The 19,230-nt window shown below is 54.8% G+C and overlaps 10 protein-coding genes across 10 annotated transcripts; 6 read left to right on the plus strand and 4 right to left on the minus strand.

Moving 5' to 3' along the window:
- Nucleotides 1-513: 513 nt before the first annotated feature.
- Nucleotides 514-1,511, plus strand: BDV59DRAFT_170173 (cytochrome b561 domain-containing protein). The gene is made up of 2 exons (XM_073688366.1): nucleotides 514-709; nucleotides 769-1,511. The coding sequence occupies exons 1-2, from the start codon at nucleotides 577-579 to the stop codon at nucleotides 1,362-1,364; spliced, it is 729 nt and encodes a 242-aa protein (XP_073552001.1). The 5' UTR covers nucleotides 514-576; the 3' UTR covers nucleotides 1,365-1,511.
- Nucleotides 1,512-1,574: 63 nt separating this feature from the next.
- BDV59DRAFT_198650 (putative serine--tRNA ligase DIA4) lies at nucleotides 1,575-3,131 on the plus strand (the record flags this gene model as incomplete). The annotated part of the gene is made up of 1 exon (XM_073693195.1): nucleotides 1,575-3,131. One exon carries the CDS (start codon nucleotides 1,575-1,577, stop codon nucleotides 3,129-3,131), a length of 1,557 nt encoding a protein of 518 aa, XP_073552002.1.
- Nucleotides 3,132-3,170: 39 nt separating this feature from the next.
- BDV59DRAFT_170176 (BTB/POZ domain-containing protein) lies at nucleotides 3,171-5,152 on the minus strand. The gene is made up of 2 exons (XM_073688367.1): nucleotides 4,578-5,152; nucleotides 3,171-4,514 (listed from the first exon to the last, which is right to left on the minus strand). The coding sequence occupies exons 1-2, from the start codon at nucleotides 5,082-5,084 to the stop codon at nucleotides 3,360-3,362; spliced, it is 1,662 nt and encodes a 553-aa protein (XP_073552003.1). The 5' UTR covers nucleotides 5,085-5,152; the 3' UTR covers nucleotides 3,171-3,359.
- A 334-nt stretch (nucleotides 5,153-5,486) lies between these two features.
- On the plus strand, nucleotides 5,487-7,718 carry BDV59DRAFT_86738 (Zn(II)2Cys6 transcription factor). Its single transcript, XM_073697235.1, has 3 exons — nucleotides 5,487-6,135; nucleotides 6,186-6,723; nucleotides 6,785-7,718. Exons 1-3 carry the CDS (start codon nucleotides 5,703-5,705, stop codon nucleotides 7,623-7,625), a joined length of 1,812 nt encoding a protein of 603 aa, XP_073552004.1. The 5' UTR covers nucleotides 5,487-5,702; the 3' UTR covers nucleotides 7,626-7,718.
- A 1,124-nt stretch (nucleotides 7,719-8,842) lies between these two features.
- Nucleotides 8,843-11,532, minus strand: BDV59DRAFT_170179 (serine/threonine protein kinase). Its single transcript, XM_073688368.1, has one exon. The coding sequence runs from the start codon at nucleotides 11,106-11,108 to the stop codon at nucleotides 8,910-8,912; it is 2,199 nt and encodes a 732-aa protein (XP_073552005.1). The 5' UTR covers nucleotides 11,109-11,532; the 3' UTR covers nucleotides 8,843-8,909.
- Nucleotides 11,533-11,731: 199 nt separating this feature from the next.
- BDV59DRAFT_86817 (uncharacterized protein) lies at nucleotides 11,732-13,583 on the plus strand. The gene is made up of 4 exons (XM_073697239.1): nucleotides 11,732-12,489; nucleotides 12,548-12,873; nucleotides 12,938-13,093; nucleotides 13,168-13,583. The coding sequence occupies exons 1-4, from the start codon at nucleotides 11,937-11,939 to the stop codon at nucleotides 13,219-13,221; spliced, it is 1,089 nt and encodes a 362-aa protein (XP_073552006.1). The 5' UTR covers nucleotides 11,732-11,936; the 3' UTR covers nucleotides 13,222-13,583.
- A 53-nt stretch (nucleotides 13,584-13,636) lies between these two features.
- On the plus strand, nucleotides 13,637-14,566 carry BDV59DRAFT_86825 (uncharacterized protein). Its single transcript, XM_073697240.1, has 2 exons — nucleotides 13,637-14,447; nucleotides 14,512-14,566. The coding sequence occupies exons 1-2, from the start codon at nucleotides 13,945-13,947 to the stop codon at nucleotides 14,513-14,515; spliced, it is 507 nt and encodes a 168-aa protein (XP_073552007.1). The 5' UTR covers nucleotides 13,637-13,944; the 3' UTR covers nucleotides 14,516-14,566.
- Nucleotides 14,535-15,010, minus strand: BDV59DRAFT_86791 (uncharacterized protein). Its single transcript, XM_073697238.1, has one exon. It carries the CDS (start codon nucleotides 14,917-14,919, stop codon nucleotides 14,617-14,619), a length of 303 nt encoding a protein of 100 aa, XP_073552008.1. The 5' UTR covers nucleotides 14,920-15,010; the 3' UTR covers nucleotides 14,535-14,616.
- Nucleotides 15,010-15,572, plus strand: BDV59DRAFT_86751 (uncharacterized protein). Its single transcript, XM_073697237.1, has one exon. The coding sequence runs from the start codon at nucleotides 15,101-15,103 to the stop codon at nucleotides 15,449-15,451; it is 351 nt and encodes a 116-aa protein (XP_073552009.1). The 5' UTR covers nucleotides 15,010-15,100; the 3' UTR covers nucleotides 15,452-15,572.
- BDV59DRAFT_86750 (protoporphyrinogen/coproporphyrinogen oxidase) lies at nucleotides 15,573-17,804 on the minus strand. Its single transcript, XM_073697236.1, has 5 exons — nucleotides 17,481-17,804; nucleotides 17,327-17,396; nucleotides 17,178-17,258; nucleotides 16,775-17,125; nucleotides 15,573-16,710 (listed from the first exon to the last, which is right to left on the minus strand). Exons 1-5 carry the CDS (start codon nucleotides 17,561-17,563, stop codon nucleotides 15,694-15,696), a joined length of 1,602 nt encoding a protein of 533 aa, XP_073552010.1. The 5' UTR covers nucleotides 17,564-17,804; the 3' UTR covers nucleotides 15,573-15,693.
- Nucleotides 17,805-19,230: the final 1,426 nt, after the last annotated feature.

A 19,230-nucleotide genomic window follows, 5' to 3' on the forward strand; every position in this document is an offset into this window, starting at 1 on the left:
TCTCACTATCTAATAGTAGAAAGGAGTCAGCCATCTTCCAGTCAAAAGTTTTCCATTGCAGCCGGACATCATAACCATCTTGACCACCGAGGGTTCGTCTTTTAGCAGAAGTGGAAACCCCATTATCATCAGCTGCATACACAACTTGAGGCTAATAGGCTTATTACGATCGTCTATGGACCCTACCCGAAGACGTGAGGACTGACAGATCGACTGAGTGTATGTGAGCTTTCAATATACAAACTGGAGTCCAGTCACTCTGCCACTGCGACGTGGGAATAATTCATAAAATAGCACCATGGTTTCAGAAATGATGTATCACTGGAACGGCTGTATCGGCTGGAGGATACCCAAGACTACATGTATGATTTCGTAACTGAGTGATATAGTCCTGTAGCTGATGCTTAGTTATGTAGTTCTGGATGCTTGTTATCTCCGCCCTTTGATTGGCTCCGGATGAAATAAGATCAACCCCGCATTCGTCATAGTTCTTCCTCCTCCAACATTCCATCCTCATCTCTCGCGGTCTACCTTCTCGCTCATACACATTGACAAAACTCTTCCACTTCCATATCCATGGCCTCCGCTACAGGCATCCCCCAAGACCATCCACACACGATCGAGGCGCGCGAAGACGAGCCGCTGTTGGGGCGCCGCGAGGATGTGGTTCAAAAAGAAAGCGAACCCATCTTCTACAACGTATTCGCTGGTACTTAACCCCTTCTCGACCTTCATATTTTCATGGAGATAAACTAATAGTATCTTTAGGAACCGCCACTTTCGCCCAGTTTGGCGTCTGGATGCTCATCATCCTGATCTGGTCCGGGATCTTCAACCACCCACTTATCCTCTTCTCCGCTCATCCTCTGCTCAATTCTTCCGCCATCTTGCTGCAAATTCAGGCAACTCTCATTCTACAGCCTACGATCACTCCACAGCAGAAGACTCTAGGCACCCGGGTGCACTACTCGCTGCAGGCCGTCAGCCTGGTCCTTTTCATCGCCGCCTTCATCGTGATCGAAGTTAACAAGGGTGACCACCCTCGGCTGACTTCTCCCCATGGTATCCTTGGTCTAACTACGTACATTTTAATTATCCTCCAATCCCTGGGGGGCATCGTGCAGTACTTTCTTCCCCAGCTTGTCCTGGGTAGTGTTGAGCGGGGGAGAAGTCTCTACAAATATCATCGGCTCTCTGGGTATCTACTGCTGATCCTGGAATTGGTGACCGTTTCTGCTGCTACTCGGACAACATTTAATCTCTCCGTCCTGGCCATTCCTCTGTGGGCTGTCCTGGTTGCGGCGGGGCTCGTGTTGATAGGCGTGGGAGCTCGCATTAAGAAGCATAAACTGGGGCTGATCTAGTTGGCGCAAACTTCTGGTGTTAGTTTAATCATTTCAATCCGTCTGTCTGGTATTCATATGCTCAATACATGAAAAGTGGATCGAATTGAAACTGATGGAAACTGGAGTATTTGGAAGATTCCCAAACAGGGAAGCGGTGAATCAAGTACCTTTCATCAACTTCATTTCGTCTTCTTTTCCTTCTTCTTCTCCTCCACCTCCATCCTCACCATGTCCCCTCGATCGCCTTATGTCTGCTTCAATTGCAGACTCTCCCGTCGCCTCTTCTCGTCCTCCACCCCTCGACCCAATTCCTTGCGACCGGCCACCGCTCCTAAACCCTCCCCGGATGTCAAGCACATCCGCCAACACCCCGAGCTCTACTCGAAGAACAGCGTCGACCGCAACTACCCTTCCCATGCCGAGTACCCCTTTCAGATCCTGCGGCTATCTGAGGAGGCTCGTAAATTAGACCAGGATCTCAAACAGCCCCGATCGCGCATTAAACAGCTGGAGAAATCCATCGGCAAGCTGATGGGCGCCGCCCGGCAAAATCAGACCACCGATGAAGCCGCCACGACTGCGACGAACGACGAATTGACGGAGCTCCGGTCGGAGGCGCAGCGGCTGAAGGATGAATCGCACGACATGAACGCGCGAAAAGCCGCCTGTACCGAGGAAATCAACCGCCTGGCGCTCTCCCTGCCAAACCTCTCCTCCGCGGAAACCCCCATCGGCGACGACCCCAGACTCATCCAATACCTCAACTTCGACCCCAATGAGCCCCCGGACTGGGTACATCGCCAGCCGGACCCCTCCCGCTCGCATGTCGCCATCGGCACGGCCCTCGGCCTGATCGACTTCTCCAGCTCCGCCACCACCACCGGCTGGGGATGGTACTTCCTCACCAACGAGGGCGCCCTCCTGGAACAGGCCCTCATCCAGTACGCACTGAGCGTCGCCCGCGCTCGCGGCTGGAAACCCGTTTCCCCACCGTCCATCGTCTACTCGTACATCGCCGAAGCCTGCGGCTTCCAGCCCCGCGACCAGCACAATGAGCAGCAGATCTTCGCCATCGAGCAGTCCGACCGGGACAAGGCGTCCAAGCCGCCGCGCTCGCTAGCCGGTACCGCCGAGATCCCTCTGGCCGCCATGTACGCCGGCCGCGATCTCGACGCCGCCCAGCTGCCGCTCAAGCTCGTCGGGCCCAGCCGCTGCTACCGTGCGGAAGCTGGCTCGCGCGGCGTCGACACCAAGGGTCTCTACCGCGTGCATGAATTCACCAAGGTCGAGATGTTCGCCTGGGCCGACAACCTCGACACCGCTGGGACCGCGCCCACCTCCGACGACCTCTTCGCCGAGCTCCTGGCGATCCAGACGGAGATCCTGACCGCCCTCGATCTGCCGTGCCGCGTCCTCGAGATGCCCTCCTCCGACCTCGGCGCCAGCGCGACCCGCAAACGCGACATCGAGGCGCTCTTCCCCTCGCGGCTCCGCTCCGCCGGCGAGGGCGTCGCCCCGGATCTCGAGTCCGCCTGGGGAGAGGTCACCTCCGCGTCGATCTGCACGGACTATCAGAGTCGGCGTCTCGGGACGCGTGTGCGCGGCGGAAAGGCGAAGGACTCGCGATTCCCGCATACTGTCAATGGCACGGCTATGGCGGTACCGCGCGTGCTGGCGGCCATTCTGGAAAACGGATGGGATGTCCAGCGCGGCGTGGTGGTTGTGCCGGAGGTGCTGCGGAGCTACATGGGCGGGATTGAAACCATCGGACCGGAGCGTGCGTAGATTGTCCTGGGGTGTATGATATGTACTCAGTAGAGAAGTGTAATATATTCGAATAACTCTGCTTTCTCTCCAAACACTATGTGATCAATTAGATATACAGGGACCAAATAAACAGAGATCTGCCAAACGCAACCATAAGATCGTAACCTCGTAGCACATTACATGAATCGTGGAACAAATAGACCGAAATAACAGACCCAGAATGTACCATCATCACCATCATCATCATCAACTCCAGGGAATATCAATATCCTCCACCTTGATACAGGTCAGATAGGGCAACCCGGCGTCATTCCCAGACTCGCCCTTCAGGTCGAGCTCGAGGAAGTTGCGCATGAGTGGCTTGACGATTTCCCGGGCCAGCCGCTTAATCTCGTCCATCTTGCGTTCGAAGCGCTTCAACACGTCCCGCGTGTACAGCGACTCCGCCGACGGCGTCGGGTGCACCTTCAGGAAGCGTTTGAGCTCCTCGCGCGGGAGGTACGCCTGCGTCGAGGACGCGCCGATCAAGCGGTATACCTGTGCGGGGGAGACAGGCGGCGGGAGTGACGGGGTGGATTTGGATGCGGAATGGGGGTCGGCCGGTTTGGTTTTGCTGCTACTGTTGCCGCTGTTGCCGTAAGTGGCGTTGATGGGTTGGCTGTGGGCGGAGGCGTTTTTGAGGATCGGCGCAGGTGGCGGCGTGGTGCTGTCGACCAGCCACTGGCGAAAGAGCGACACGGCCAGCCAGTCAAGGTAGGCATTGGTCGGGGTGACGCGCTCGCCGCGCGAGGTGGTCAGGGTCAGACGCAGGAGCTTGGAGTCGATGCGGGCCTTGAGGTCCTCGAGGTCCTCGACCTTATCCTCAATGATGTCGAGCACGGCGGTGGGCAGCGGGGAGGTGTAGGGGCCATTGCGCAGGTGTGGTAAGGCGGCGGGCCACTGTCCGACGACATGGATGAGGGCCTCGGAGTAGATGACACGGCTGCGGGCAAGGTAACCCAGTTTGAGGTAGCTGGGCGGGTATTTGGCGATCTGCTTGAACAGGCGCGAGCCGAAGCCCAGGAGGTGGTGGTCGACGCGGGGACCAGTGACGGTCAGCGCGTCGTACATGTCGGCCAACGCCAGAAGGGACCGGCACTCGGCGTAGGCGGTTGCGATATTGACGCTATTCAGGACGGGCGCGTAGTTGTAGAACAGGCGGAAGAGGTTGTCGTAGTCACGGACGATCGGGTCCATGGGCTCATTGGCCGACGCGGCAGTGGTCCGGGGTAGGTGGACGGCCGACTGCATGCCGGCGAGGTTTGCCATGGAGCGAACCAGGCCCGTTTGCGCATGCGAGGGTTTGGTCATCGAGGGCGGGTATGGACCGGGGGGGTCGAGTCCAGACGCGAAGCTAGGCGGCTACTCATCGCGTTAGTACTGTATATGGAGGGTCGCCCCATTGCACGACGGAACTGTGCGCACCTTCTGGACCAGCATGGGTTCCTCGTCCTCCGCTTTGCTATCCCAGTCCAGCTCGTATCGCCAACGCTTCTTCTCCGGCGGGACAGGAAGAACCCCTCCGAGTCCCGTCTCCGACTGGGCGAGGGTCGATCCGTTCGACAGGGACGAGTTATCCTCACTAATGCGCGACAACACGCCTAGATCCGGCGGCTGGTTCGACGGACGGGAGGGAGTCTGTCGCGACCATTCTTCCTGGGTGCTGGCCTCAAAGAACCCCGAACACTGCGCCAGGATCAACCGATGAAGGAGGTATCGCTTCTCCTGGGAGCCTGCGCGGATGATGATCTCGACATCTCCCGTGTGCGTGAACACGGGGAAATCGTTCTGCGACTGGTGAGCGAGACCTCCATGATGCGAGCGACTCGAGCGATGGCGGCGACTGGTGTGAGAATGGCGCGAAACGGAGGATGGAGGAGCTGAAGGCATCATCGCCACCGAGCGATCGACAATTTGGGCCTGGGAGACCATTTGCACCCGGGGGAAAAGAGGAGGATTCGCATGTAGTAGTTGTTTTGGGGTTGGGAAGATGATGGGGGGATCGTCGGGGGATTTAAGAGGTGGATGGTGGATTTGATAGAACTAAAAGGAGGATCCCCGCGATAAACAACCGCATGCGGATCGAGTTTCAGATCTGCACCCGGTTGGGAGGGGTATATGGTTGATTCATGTTGATATCAGAAAAATCACCAATGATGAAGAAAAGGGAATATTCAAGAAGAGAAACGGAAAGGAGGAAAATGCACGCGTTCCTGTGTTTATGTCGATGATGTCGATTATGTCCAGATAATGCGCACAAAGCCCCCGCTGACTCATCCATCTCCTCATCTCAACTTCTTCGGCTTCAACTTCTTCTTCCGCTCACACCGTCTTCTTCCCTCCAATTCCTCTCCCCCTTCCTCTTTCTCTTCCTCTTCCTACTTCTTCTTTCCTCTCGAGAGCGATGTTCGACTGGGCCTCTCCCCCCCTCTCCCCCGCCGCTTCTTCCTGACATTCGCTTACCCTGAAGAATGGCCTATGCTATGTTCGATCGTCCTCCTTGAATAGTCGTGCACGTTCACCATCTCTTGATCGTTTCGCTCCCCCGTCATGACCAAAGGCTGCTACACCTGTCGTCGCCGCCGCATCATCTGCGACAATGGCCTTCCCACGTGTCGGAAATGTCGCGATGCGGGGAAGGAATGTCTGGGGTATCAGAAGCCCCTCGTGTGGGTGAAAGGAGGCGTCGCCAGTCGGGGAAAGATGATGGGCCGCAGTTTCGACGACGTGAAGCAACAGGATTCCGGCCAATCCACTGGGCATCAACCCGTTCAAACTCAGCCGGATGGTCTCGTCCCCGCGGGATCCGACACCGCACCGCCGATCCAAACTCATCCAGAGGATAGTCAACCCGAGGATCACAGTACTGGAGCCATGATACAGAGCTCTATCCCTTCGGTTGACTACGTCCCCTCTCCTCGGCCGCTTATAGACCCCCTGTTCAAAGACTTGAGTCCGCTGTCGAGGTTCTACATCATCCATTGTGAGTACCGTTCCGAAACGCCGTAGTAGCCCCGTCTAACCCGTTCATAGTCAACGAGAATCTGGTTAACTACCTCGCCCTCTACTCGAGCGTTCAGAACCCCTTCCGTGACCTCACCCTCCTGGTGGGCGACTCCCCCGTGCTCGCTCATGCGCTGGCCGCCACGGGGGCTCTGCATTATGCAATCCTCGCCAACTCGGATTTCTCCCCAATGCCCTGGTCCACCGACGGCACCGCCCTCACTGGTTCGCTTCTATCGTCCCATGATGTAGAGCAGGCTGTGGTCAGCACCATCTCACAGCGCCCTGCCTCCAAAGTCTACGAGCATTTTCTCGCGTTCAAGCACCGCGCTCTGCATCAGCTCTCCCGCGATGTCGGAGATTCAGTCATGCGGAACGACACCCGGACCTTAGCGGCGATCATGGTTCTAGCGCTCATGGATGCCATCGAGTCCGGAGATGGAGCTTGGAAATATCATCTGGAGGGTGCAAAGAAGATTCTCAAGATCCGGGAGCGTGAGAACAATCCCACTCAGGCCAACGGCATGATCGACTGGCTCGATACCTTCGCCGTGGACGGATGTCTCCTGTACGTACATCACTCCATCGCATCTCCCTCCGCCCTTTCCATACTAACAGCTTCCCTTCAGTATCCAGTTGATGGGCTCCACTCTCGCCCGACCAGGATCGCTCTCGAAACCCTTCTACTCCTCCGACATGGGCACGGAGGTCCTGAAGCGGCTCGAACAGACCTCCTGGGTGGGATGTCCCGCATACCTACTCGAGGTCATCTTCGTCGTCCACGCCGGCTGGTGCAGTGACTCCGACTCCGACCCCACCGCCGCCCCCCAACAACCCGCCATGAACTTCTCATCCATCTTCCTCCCAGAAGGCTCCAACCCGCTCGAGTCGCCCCTCGACCTGCTCCAGCACATCCAGGCCTTCGACCCAATCTCCTGGGCCGAGGAGATGCAGAGCTTCTACTACCTCCCGGACGTGTCCATGCGCGTGGCCCTGGCCACCGTCTACCGCGCCGCCGTCTACCTCTACGCCAGCCGGGTGCTCTCACGCCCGCGGTCCGGCACCGCCCGCTCCGTCGGCCTGGGCCTCCCCGCCGACCACACCCGCGTCACCGACCTGCTCATCCGCGAGATCTCCCTCATCCCCCTCGCCGACCCGCACTTCAAGTGTCTCATCTGGCCGACATTCATCGCCGGCGCCGAGTGCAGGGATCCCGCCCAGCGCCCGTTCCTCCTGCGCACCCTCAGCGATCTGTACTACGACGTCACCAGCGTGAATGTCCGCAACGCGGCGTGGGTGCTGAGTCTGATGTGGCAGAAGCGTGACGCGAAGCGCCAGGCTGCCGGGGGGCCCGTCGACTCGCCTGGGTTGTCGAGCCCATCCGTGGCCTCTGATTATGACTGTGACGATGACGACTTTGACTGGATCCAGGAGTTGGATAATTCCCGGGTGGATTGGCTGTTCATATGATTTTCATTCGGTATATTATTTTGACCGTACACTTAGTATATATATAGTGCCTTTACCCTGTTCATAATGGATATGATTGACGATTTGATCATGCTACCTACACTCCTAGCATCCAACTTTCAAGATTCCATTTCGGAACGAAGCTATGTAATATGAACAGGAATTGCACGGAAGCAAGCACATGGACAAGACAAGGTGGTAGAAGTGGGAATCGGGCAGATCGAACGAAAAATTGGGGAATCAAATTGCGCTCCCAGCATGGGGCGAATGAATAGAAGGGGAAAAGGCCGCTCGCTCAGTTGCACAAACCGAATGGTATAATGACAAATGAAATCCGACTGCAAAGGGTGACCAAGACATAGATGTATAGGTGGCTCTGCCAAAGCAGTGTCGCACACCCCACAAGACCACTAAGACAAGACTCTGGATCGGCTGCTTCGACCAAGCGAAAAGAAGTATATATCTTCAAGTAGAGGAGAAAGATAAGGATAGGGGAGGTAGAAAGCAACAGCAATAGCAGCAATAGCCAGATGAGGGATATATGCGCACTCCTTCCCATCTAAATGCAGCAAACTCAATAAAAACACGCTCATCATTGTCAAGATGCAAAAACAAAATGACTTCGCAGAGAAGTTCTTACAAATGCAAAGACACGGGAAACAAAGGAAATGAAGTTGGCGGATGTTGACCCATCTTGGGACACACACACACACAATATGAATCATAGTCCCAAAGGCTCGCCAATATCAGAGCAACGCAACGCGTCTAGCTGAGCAAATTGCGCAGTGAAACCAGGTTCGAAGCGAGATAATCCAATTCCGGGGAAATGAAAGGTTGCGGCCCTGCGCAGTAACGTAATGAGAGATGGATGCGGTATAAATGTATCTCTAGAGCTTAGAAAACAGCCGCAAGGCCATTTTTCGAATGGCGTCGACTGAATCGCTTTCTTCCTTTGAGAGACTCAGAATCGCCAGCTTGGTGTTTCACTAGTGTGGCACGTCCAGTGGGCGGATTGTCATGATGAGCCTCTGAGTTGTGGTCCAGTGTGTTGGCATGACTTGATAATCCAGAAGATATGTCCCGGAAATCATCCGTCGAGTAAGGCCCACTGCCCTGTTGAGCTAGAGCCATCTCACGGGAGCGATCAAGGGCATCCAGCCATTCTTGTGCAGACATGGCAGTCGACCCGACATTGCCCGACGACGGCTTGGGATCTTCGAAAACGAAATGTTTGTCTCTCTGTTCACGCAAAGGTCAGTGATATCCGTTGACGTTATTACTGGATCAACATACCGTATCCACGATCCAACATGACATGCCCTTGGCGTCCGTCGAAGTCCGGTAATGGGTCCCTGGGGCGACCAAGGAAAGCTCCAGCTTCGCTTTCTTCTCATCCCCACCAGCAGCAGCCATGATGATCCGGCCCGAGGACGTGATCATGACCAGCCTCTGTCTCTTCTTGGTCGTACTCCCTCCGAAGAATCGAGAGAATTTCTTATGGGTCTCGCCCTCCCCACTTCCGTTCTTGGTTGGACTGTGAGCAGCGGATGACGATAGAACCACCAGGTTACCCATCTTGAGAATTCTTTCGTTTGTCTTTGTCAATACAGGCGACCATTCGATATCTAACTGACTTGGAGGGGGCAACTCCGTGACGAGTCGTGGAACTACCCGAGAGCTGGTATTGGTCGTGTGTGACGGAGCGGTACTGATACTCGGCGGGAAGCTCTCTTCCTGGCCACTACCATTCAATTTGATGGGCTCACGAGGGGGAGGAACGTAAGCCTTGAGTCGAGGAGCTTTCCGCTTCCAAAGGTCCGCGCCCCAGGTAATTCCCTGGAAGAACTCATGGTTCTTGATATGCTCTATGGGAAGACGCCGAGCAGGGTCCAGAACCAAAAGCCGCTCAACGAGATCTCGGGCAACGGCGGGAAACCCGAAGGGAAATTCATACTCCAGGGCGACAATTTTCTGGAAGGTCTGGTACTCATTTCCAGCCTTGAAGGGCGGCCGGCCGGCCAAGAGTTGGTATATGATACAACCGAATGCCCAAAGATCGCTGGCCTTGCATGCGTTCTTGTCAGTCAGCAACTCAGGACTGACATATTCCGCAGTGCCCACGAAAGAGCTTGCGCGCTCTTCTTCTGGCATATCTGCCGAGTCGAGGGAGGGCATCCCGCCCGAGTCGTCAGGTTTTCGTTGGGGTTTGAGAATCTTGGCAGTGCCAAAGTCGGTGATTTTAACGTGCATCTGGCTGTCGAGGAGGACGTTCTCCGGTTTCAGATCCCGATGGATGACGCCCCGCTTATGCATGTAATCTATCGTGTCTAGGATCTGAGCGCCATAAAACCGGGTGCACTCTTCGTCGAACGTGGACATGCGCTTCAACACTCCGAGCAATTCGCCTCCCTTGCAGAGGTCGAGCACGAAATACAAGGAACGCTCATCTTGGAAGGTATAGTATAGTCGGACGATACCGGGATGGTCGGTAAGCCGATTAAGGGTGTCCTTTTCGATATTCACGTATTTCACCTTTTTCTCCTTGATGATGTGCCGCTTGTCGAGAATCTTGATGGCGTACTCCTTGAGGGTCTGACGATCTGTGCCAAGTACGACCGTACTGTAGGAGCCTTCGCCCAGGGTACTGCCGAAGGAGAAATCACGCACGCCTTTCTTGATGTATCGGGAAACCGGCTTTCCATTGGCATCGATCTCCTGTCGCACAGACACGGCGGCTCCGCGGTCCTGCCATTCCTCGCTACTCGATGGGGGGCCACTCTCCAGCCCATATGGCATCCCGGACAACTGGGCAGCGCCTCCACCGCGCGGTTGGGCGCGAGAGGACTGACGCATCACCATCTGGCCATTCCCGGAGGGCAACTGCGCAGTCCGGTAGGAGCGATCGCTATGGCTACTATCGCGCACGGGAACACCTGCTTGGAAGGCGGCGGAACGGCCACGAGATTCGGCACGAGCAATGCTCTCGGAGGCCGAGGACGCGGCGGAGTCGGTCCGAATCCGATAGGAGCCCTCGCGGGCGGCGAGGGTGGAGGACGAACCATTCGCGTACAGGGCAGACATGGGGCGAGAAGAGGCAGGAGGCGCGTGTTGTTGTTGGGGCGGAGGTACGTAGGGGGTGTAGTGTGGCGGCGAATCGCTGTAAGCAATGTAGGCCGAGCTCCGATGGTCCGCGGGGGGATGCGTCGTGGACGACTCGATGGGAGGCGGCGCTGCGGTCTCCCTGAGCGTTTCGCTACCGGACAGAATGGATGACTGGGAGGGATCAAGGGAAGCGCGATGATCGGGATATTGTGGAAGGATTGACTCGGGCTTGGGATCGGATGTTCCTGGTACGACGGGAGCCACGGTAGCCGCACCGGGGGCGGGAGTCATTGGATCCTCAGACGAGTGTAGAGAGGAATCGTCAGGGTTGGCGATCCGTAAACCTCCCAAAGATTGGGAGAGGCTGAGGTCCCCATCCATGATGGGTAGAGGTGGAAGTAGGGAGGACGATGGGGGGAGGATTGGAGGCGGACAAGTCGAAAGGGGCGGATAAAAAGAGGAACGGAGGACTTAGCGTTCTGGGTGGAGGATGCGGGTGGATGTTCAGGCACCACGCCACCAGATCATCCAGGGAAGAGGATATAGAGAGGAAACGAGAGGATCTAGGAGATGGGGAGGGCGGAGGATAGGAGGATTAAGAATGGAGGAGGTTGTCAGGTGGGTTTGGTTGATAGAGAGAGGGGTGGTGGTGTGGTGGCCGACGGACTATGGCGGCGGTCGGGGAAGCAGTGGATAATGCATGGTACAGTCAAGGAAGACGCGACGAAGAGAAGGACAGGCGGGGAGGATGGAGGGAGCGTCAGGGAGAGAAGTTGGGGAAGATGAAGGAGTTGGGAGAGAAATGGAGAGGAGAGAGAGAAGAAGAAAACGAGGCTGTGAAGTGAAGTGGCAGCCTGAGGATTTCCTGTTTGGGGGCTTTTCCCAAGGCGGAGAGACCGAACTAAGAATAACGTCTGACGACAGCATTCTTGATATATATACATATATTGGGTATCGTGGGATATTGATACGAAATAAATAGATATCTTTCACTTGGATTGGGTGTATATAAAGGTATCTTGTATAGCTATCTTCTCGGTACCTGGTACGTAGTAGGTAGGTAGCCTACACTTCCTAGTTGTATAGGTGTATACTCAGCAAGAACATGGACAGTTAGACCTTCCTGGACTATCCTCCATAAAATAGAATCTCTCGTAGTCTCTATACCCCATCCTTCCCCCATCTCTATTTCTACGCCTATATATCGCCATGATCCGGTTCAAACCCACTGCCATCATTCTAGGTCCAGACGACCTCATGTTCCACCTGCAGAGGTTTCGATATAACTACGCACGGTCTTCTCCGCGGCATACAGAAGACTCTCTCCCCACAGACGAGGAAGATGAGGATGGCCACGACGATGCTTTCTTGGATCCCGACAGCCTCTACTATCTCTCTCCCTCCAGCTCCAATATTGACTGCAGCAGTGAATCAGACCCAGATCTGCCGCCCACCCGACAAAGACACGACTGTGGTGAAGAAAGAACCGATCATCCTTCACCTGAGGCTAGGAAGACAGAGGACATCTCCGTGCACCGACTTGTAGATGCGAATCTGCTCCCTGTTTTCTGGAAAACAACTCTTAACACGACCTATAAAAGCCCGGGAAACTCTCTCACTACCCCGGACAACCATCCTTCTTCCCACCCTCTGACGTCTTTGTATCAGCCACACCCACCACCCTCAGACTTTCTTCTGCCTTTTTTCTTCTCCGCGAGGATTCTGTTCCAGGATTGTTGCTGCGAAAACCCGCAACATCTCGGTATCACCCCAAACACTCTTCTTGAGGTCCGCAGCACGCTGACTATCCTTCATACCAGAGGATACTAGGCTGAGCCAGCGTTCTCTCGAACCAATCTCCCCGGGCGCCAGTACATGCACCCACTCTCTCTTCACGCAACCCATCTGTCCTCCCCTGAGGAGTCTCCAGCTTAGCGACAAGATGGCCGCATCAGGGTGGACCCCGGTGAATCTGGAACAAATCTCCGGAGCTAGAAATAGCCACAGATATAACACCAGACGCAGCATCGCTGCCAACACATTGGCCTCGGAATCTCCATCGAGCTTCCAGGGGGCCCACAGCCAAGATTGTAGAGATAAGCTCGTTAACGGCCTGTCATCTAGCTCCGGAGCAAACTCCGTCGAAGTGAGTTACCGCACACTTATCATCACTTAGGGTAATCTGCAGACTGAATGTTTCTCTGGTTCAGAGCTGTGCCGCATCCAGAACTCCCGCTAACATGCACAACACCTCGCACCACGTTCATTTCCTCCCTGAGAATGTCAAGCCTGTCAATGAGGACAACACGGGGAATGTATGGAGCGCTCGGTGCACTCCACATGGTAGTCATTGCGGATCGAAAAAGGTGCGTAACCCTCATGGAGCTAGCTACCTGTCGCGGGCTGTCCACTCATGTGTACCTCGCAAGTCAAAGGATAGCACTCTCGATGGACCGACCCATTTCTTGCACCAAGCTTCTCGGTTAGTCGATGAGATTCGCCTCGCCCCCGATGAATCTATCGATAACTACTGTCTAAATGCTCTGCGGAGAAAGCCCCTCGGAAAGTGGTATCCCATTAATTCGGCAGAACGTGAATAAATGTGGAGGAGGTGCTTCAACGGGAATCACAGGCTGACAGCCAAGCTTCTGGAACGTCGCCTGTCTCTGATTGTTTCACATTGTCATTAGCGCTTCCAAGATTAGATTCACAGTTGTCGATTGATAGGGGTATGCCGCCAGATTGAAAGTGAGCGTGTGGATTCTCCTTTGCCTTTGTGGATGGGAGTTTAGAGTTGCCTGTGCGCTGGACCGAAACAGAGGGTGACTAGCACACAATATTATTGGCCCTGGAGAGGTCTCTTGTTCATTCCTATCGGCTTCATATGGTGTAAAGTATATGTTGCTAGCATTCGCGCCCGGTCATTCCATGGTACGATCGAGAGGAATCAGAAGATAACAAGATCAAGGAAACCTACTACGTACGCAGTACGTAGATGAAGCCATAATCCAAGCAGGGGGCCGGTCTAATTCCGGGCAATTGTCCATCTGACTCGTTCGACGACATCATGGATGCTATTCTTATGGCGGAAGCTCCATAGTTGACGCGTCCTGCACCCGCTGAATAATCGTCGGTCCACCAACGCACGCCACAGGAGGCTGCCTACTTACCGGTGATTCATGAATAAAGTCAACAATCCAAATATATCCCTGCATACATGCATTTATTGGCGAAAGGTAATATGGGAGGTCTGAAGCAGAGCCTTTCGGGGATGGTAAGTAGGCAGTATCTGACCATCCGATCGGTTTCCTGCGATTTCCGTATGGAGCATATGCGCCACTATCGCCAAATGAAACAGACTATTGCTTTTCTCCACCGGCATGGATTGGAGTCTCTGCTTTTGTTCTGTCATCGTGTCGTGCCCACTTCAGTCATCACAAATCTGGATATGATGTTGCTGACGAAGGTTGACTCGGAGTCTGCGTACGGCGTACATGTAAGAGGCACTATAAATAACAGCGTAGGACACGACATGCGCATGCTAGGGTGGCGTGGCGCATGGGTTGGAATAGCGTTGCTGCACTGTGGCCACTTGCGGCGTATGCCGGCTGTCTACCATATGTTTGAAGCATGGAGTCCGCTGTACGGCGTGGGTAGTACGAGGAGTCATCGTGGATGCAGTGTTCATGTTGCTGCATGTCACGACAACTCAGAGTGTCTGTAAGCATTGCCTTGTAGCATCTTCATGACTTGACTATCCCTACAAACTAAGTGAGTGGCCAAGGTGAGTTGAAAGCCACCGTCTGCACGTGCAGAATCTGCAATGGATGATATGCACCGACGTTGTTGATACAGCCTATCTCTTGAGATGTAAGCAGTACGGCCAATACTAGCCATTGACTGGGCAAGATGGACGAACCCAACACCCGGGTAACCATGCCCCGTACTTGATATTGCTGCATCCAAGAGAATCTACCCGCGTAAACACCGGCACATACCGACAGACCTTGTTTACGTCTACCGACCGAACATCCCAGTTCCTCCTGAAGACACTAGACCGCGTGACCAGCAGCACATGTAACCTACCACGTACGCAGGACATACAACCAGCATGCTCCAGGAGGAGCGCGGAGCCCACCCACCCCAAGGGGGGATCGATCATTGACAAGACGGAAAGAAGAAAGCCCAACATCCCACGTCGGCGACGACGGCCCTATGATTGGGCTGAGCACATGTCTCAGCCTTACCTGCCGACGTCCGGGACGATCACTCACGGACGGAGCAAGAATGCAGAGAGGTTCGCTTCGGAGGGAATCGCTGGGATTTCCGTCCGCTGGGAGTCCTTGGCCCTGGGGTGGGATGGCTGATCACCGATGATCGCGTCTATCAGTTTCAGACCTGGGCGCTGTCCTGCTATCGCCGTGTCTTGTCGTGTCAATCGTTATCATTCCGGCGGAGTATCTGCTCCGTCTGGGTCCCGGATGATGCTCCGCTGGGCACCGATGTGCATTTTACTAGAGAAGCGAAGTCTTGTCTCGTCTTGTCTTGTCATGACGCTCGTTATGCTAGTCCCTAGAATCTATATCCCTTCCCAGCCGAAACGCCCTAACCCTGCACGAAACCCTGACGATGCCAGTGAGGATCGGAAACACAACGCCGACGCCAGTATCAGTCGGGATCGATCTAATGACGGGAAAGAAATCGGACGACAGGAGCAAGTCTAACAACAAGGTCTTGTGTGTTTGGAAAAAGGATTTCTAGCAACGATATCAAGAAGGGAAGCTGATGGTTCACACCAGGACTAAATGCCAGCAATAAAAAGTATCTCCCAAACGTCGCTTCAAAAAAGAAAGAAAATTAAAAAACACCCTTTCCCGTAATCTTATATCTAAAAATTGATGTTTTTTAAAACCCCCCGTGATCGTTGAATATTAGAATTGGACGCGTTTCTATAGACCCCACAGCTTTACTGCTGAGCCTTGTTCTTGGCGAACACCTGAGCACCGTCAACCAGGCGACGCTCAGTGTTCTGTCTGCCATTGACGAAGTCGGGGTAGTTGAGGGTCAGCTCAACGGCACCGTTCACGATGTTGTCCACAGCCTCGACACCAAGCATGAACGAGTGGTCCTGGTTACCGACCTCGTAGCGCCAGCTACCGAAGCGGCCACGGGACCAGATGTCCAGCTCCTGGAGCTTGGGCAGGATCTTGGTGAGGGCGCCCTCACGCTCGAGAGAGGGAGTGGGGTAGCCGTGGTCGAAGCGGCGGTGGTAGGTGGAGACGATCTCATCACCGGGCTTGAGCATCTCGGTGTTGACGAGACCCTGGATGGAGTCCTGAAGGAGGGTCTCGTGGTTGACGGGCTTCATGGAAGACTCGGAGACCTCCAGCATGATGGACCAGTAAGGTCCCTCCTGGGGCTCGGTGCTCTGAGGCTTGGAGCCATCAGCCAGTTGGATGGTAGGAAGCTTCTTAGAAGCCTCAGGCTGGTTGTGAGGAGAGTAGTTGGAGAAGATGGTGGCACGGTAGAAGGGGCAGTTGTCCTCGGGGAAGTAGAGCCAGCACTTGTCTCCGATTCTCTCGGGGCGAGTGCCACGGATACCAACACCGATGACGTGGGTAGAGGAGTAGAAGAGCTCCTTGGTGAGGCTGACCAGCTGCTGGTCACCCATCTGCTCGGCAAGGAAGTCAACAGCCATGGTGGAGACAAGCTTGTTGTAGCCGACGGTGGTGCCGTCAGCGAGCTGGACGGTCTTGGCCTTGGGGTTAACCTTGGTGACACGGCCCTTCTCGCCGAAGCGGGTGTTCTCCTTGGGGAGAGTGTTGGCGACGGCAATCCAGATGCCACCAGTACCGCCACGGGCGGGGAAACGGAAGGTCGCGTTGGGACCCCAGTTACCGGCGGTCTTGTTCAGGATCACGTTGGTGGTGACGGCCTTGACGTTGGGGGCAGCGACACGCTCACCGAGCCAAGCGCATTGCATCTAACGAGGCACTGTGAGCATTGGTCCGGCCTAGTCGATGGATAGGGACCAGGGGGAAGCGTACCTTGGTGGTGGGGACAGCCCAGACCTTGTAGTTGTAAGGTCTCATGAAGAGGTCGGCAATACCAGTACCCATCATGCGAACGATCCACTCGTCGAAGTTGGTGGGCTTGGTGTTGGCGACACGGGCCTCCAGAGCGGCATCGATCATGCCATCAATGCACTTCACCTGCTCCTCCTTGGGAAGCATGGAGATGTTGTTCTGGAAGGGGTAGGGAACCCATTGGCCCTGGCAACGGACGTAGGAGATACGCTGGTGGCTGTACCAGTCGTCGTCCTTGGGGAGAGCCTCATCGATGCAGTCGTCGAAGTACTTGTAGTGGGAAAAGATGACGTGGCCACCGACATCGTAGAGCTGGGAGGGTGGTCAGTGTTTATTTGGGAGGAAGGAGAGGGACTCGACATACGAAGCCTTCGGGGGTCACATCAGTGGAAGCAAGACCACCGGGAGTCTCGTTGCTGTCGACAATCATCCACGAGGGGCCATTCTGCACAGATGATCGCGTCAGTGTTCTGCCCCGCGGTAGGGAGTTTTGGGAGTACAGGAGGGTCGTACGATCTGGTTCAAGCGCTTCGCAGCACCCAAACCAGTTGGGCCTGCACCAATGACGAGCACATCAACGGAACTGAAAGAGTGGAAGCCATTGTCAGTTTGATCGCGATGATGGGAAGAGGGGGAGGGGAGGGGATTCCCTGAGAGAGCTCCTTACATGTCGGGGTGGGTCATCCTGCCTTGTAGGATATCCTGGAAGCTGGGAACACGATTCAAAGTCTTGCGGGCGAGGCTCAGCATAGAAGAGTAGGAATCTGCAGAGGACTGCAGGCTTTAAAGGGCGGGGAGATGGAGGGAGAGAGGAAGGGGGAGGAGAAGATAGGGAAGAGAGGGAGGAGGAGGAAAAGAACGGTGAGCGAAGGTCAACTCAATTGATCGCACCCGGTCGGGAAAACGAAACGTGACAAGAAGGTGTGGGGGGGTTGTTGACTGTTTCAGGTTAGTGGTTTGGATAAAATAAAATAAAAGAAAAGAAAAGAATAAATTAAATGTCCCTCGAAAGGGGCGAGAAACCGAGAGGATTCCAAAAATAATTTCCCTGGGCTCCATCCATTCTGTTCCGTTCCAGCGCCATCATGACGGTCTGGACACGACACCATTTCTGGTCCCTCTCGACCATTCATGGCCGGTTCCTGGCGCCAGCTGCTTGGGAGCTCGTCCTCTGTTGGACACGGTCGAGTCGGGGGCGTTGACTATCGTCCAGCTGCGTCTCTCCCTCCCACCGGGTGTTTGTTTGCGATTGGTTTTGGCTCTCCTCCGGCGTCGATGCAGACGTTCTGCGAGCATCCACAGGGGTTACAAACTGGAGTGCGACTGGAATGACAGGATGCTGTGGACTTCCTAAACCGGTATACCTACGACTGGCGGAAGAAACCGTGTCTTTTTTCCCCCCTGTTCCCTATCAGATTGACTCTTGCAAGATCGATCTATCTCTCCAGGACCCCGACGGACCTCCTACATCGAAAGATCCAAGAATCTTGGTGTAATCTCAAGTATGTATTAATCAGCCTCCCGTTGACTGGATGGGTCTCCCCATCCAAGCGTCCGGCACGTTCTTCGTTTCATACAGGTACATTCGGCAGGGTCTACAGGTTAATTAATCCCTTCGCCTCCCGGAAGAGCCTCGTCAGCGGCTTCCACCGTGCAGATACTTTGTGACGGTTCATCCGATGTATCGCCTGTCCACGTCCTGTACTGCGTAAGATAGCACCCGCTGAGTCGCGGATTGACAGTCATGGCGAGATGATCATCCCCCTATTCGATCCATCAGACTTGTCAGGGTCAGAGAGCCGATGGATAGGAGCGGATGCTGCCCGTCCCACTGATTGTCCTTCTCAGAAGGGTAACGGACGGTCAATCATCTTCCAGAATCCGCGTTAAGACGTTTATCAGGGTAAGTGGGCAAGGTTAGTTTAGCCACTATGGAGGGACCTAAGACCAATAGGAGGTGTCGGGGAAAAGCTTTTCTCGCTGTCTTTTCTTTTTCTGGCCCCTGATTTTTTTTTTTCCTTTTTCTTCTTTTTTTCTCCTTGTACAGGTTAACGTTTGCCCTACATCTTCATTATCGGTCTGACTGGATTCCACCCGCGTACCATGGAGCCTGGTAAGCTTAAAATAAAACAAGGACCGAAAAAAAAGAACAATCGGATTGTCTCGAATGACCCAGACCGGAGGGAAGCGAGAAACATGGACGAGAGATGTGACGGTGGTCCATCCATCCAGAGAAGCCAGGACCCTCGTGGGGCATGGGGAGTCCCTGATAGTGTGATGCAGGGCGAATTTCTTAAAAACGCCATTGAACCACGGTGATGGCGTCAGGCTTTCAGCCATCAGATCGCCGCATTCCCCACCAGCAAGGGACCTTTCGCGACGACGCTATGGACAAGTGGCCGCTGAACGCGGGTACA

This window comes from Aspergillus ambiguus (assembly GCF_047715705.1).
Source record: "Aspergillus ambiguus strain CBS 117.58 unplaced genomic scaffold BDV59scaffold_3, whole genome shotgun sequence".
In the NCBI taxonomy this organism is placed as follows: domain Eukaryota; kingdom Fungi; phylum Ascomycota; class Eurotiomycetes; order Eurotiales; family Aspergillaceae; genus Aspergillus; species Aspergillus ambiguus.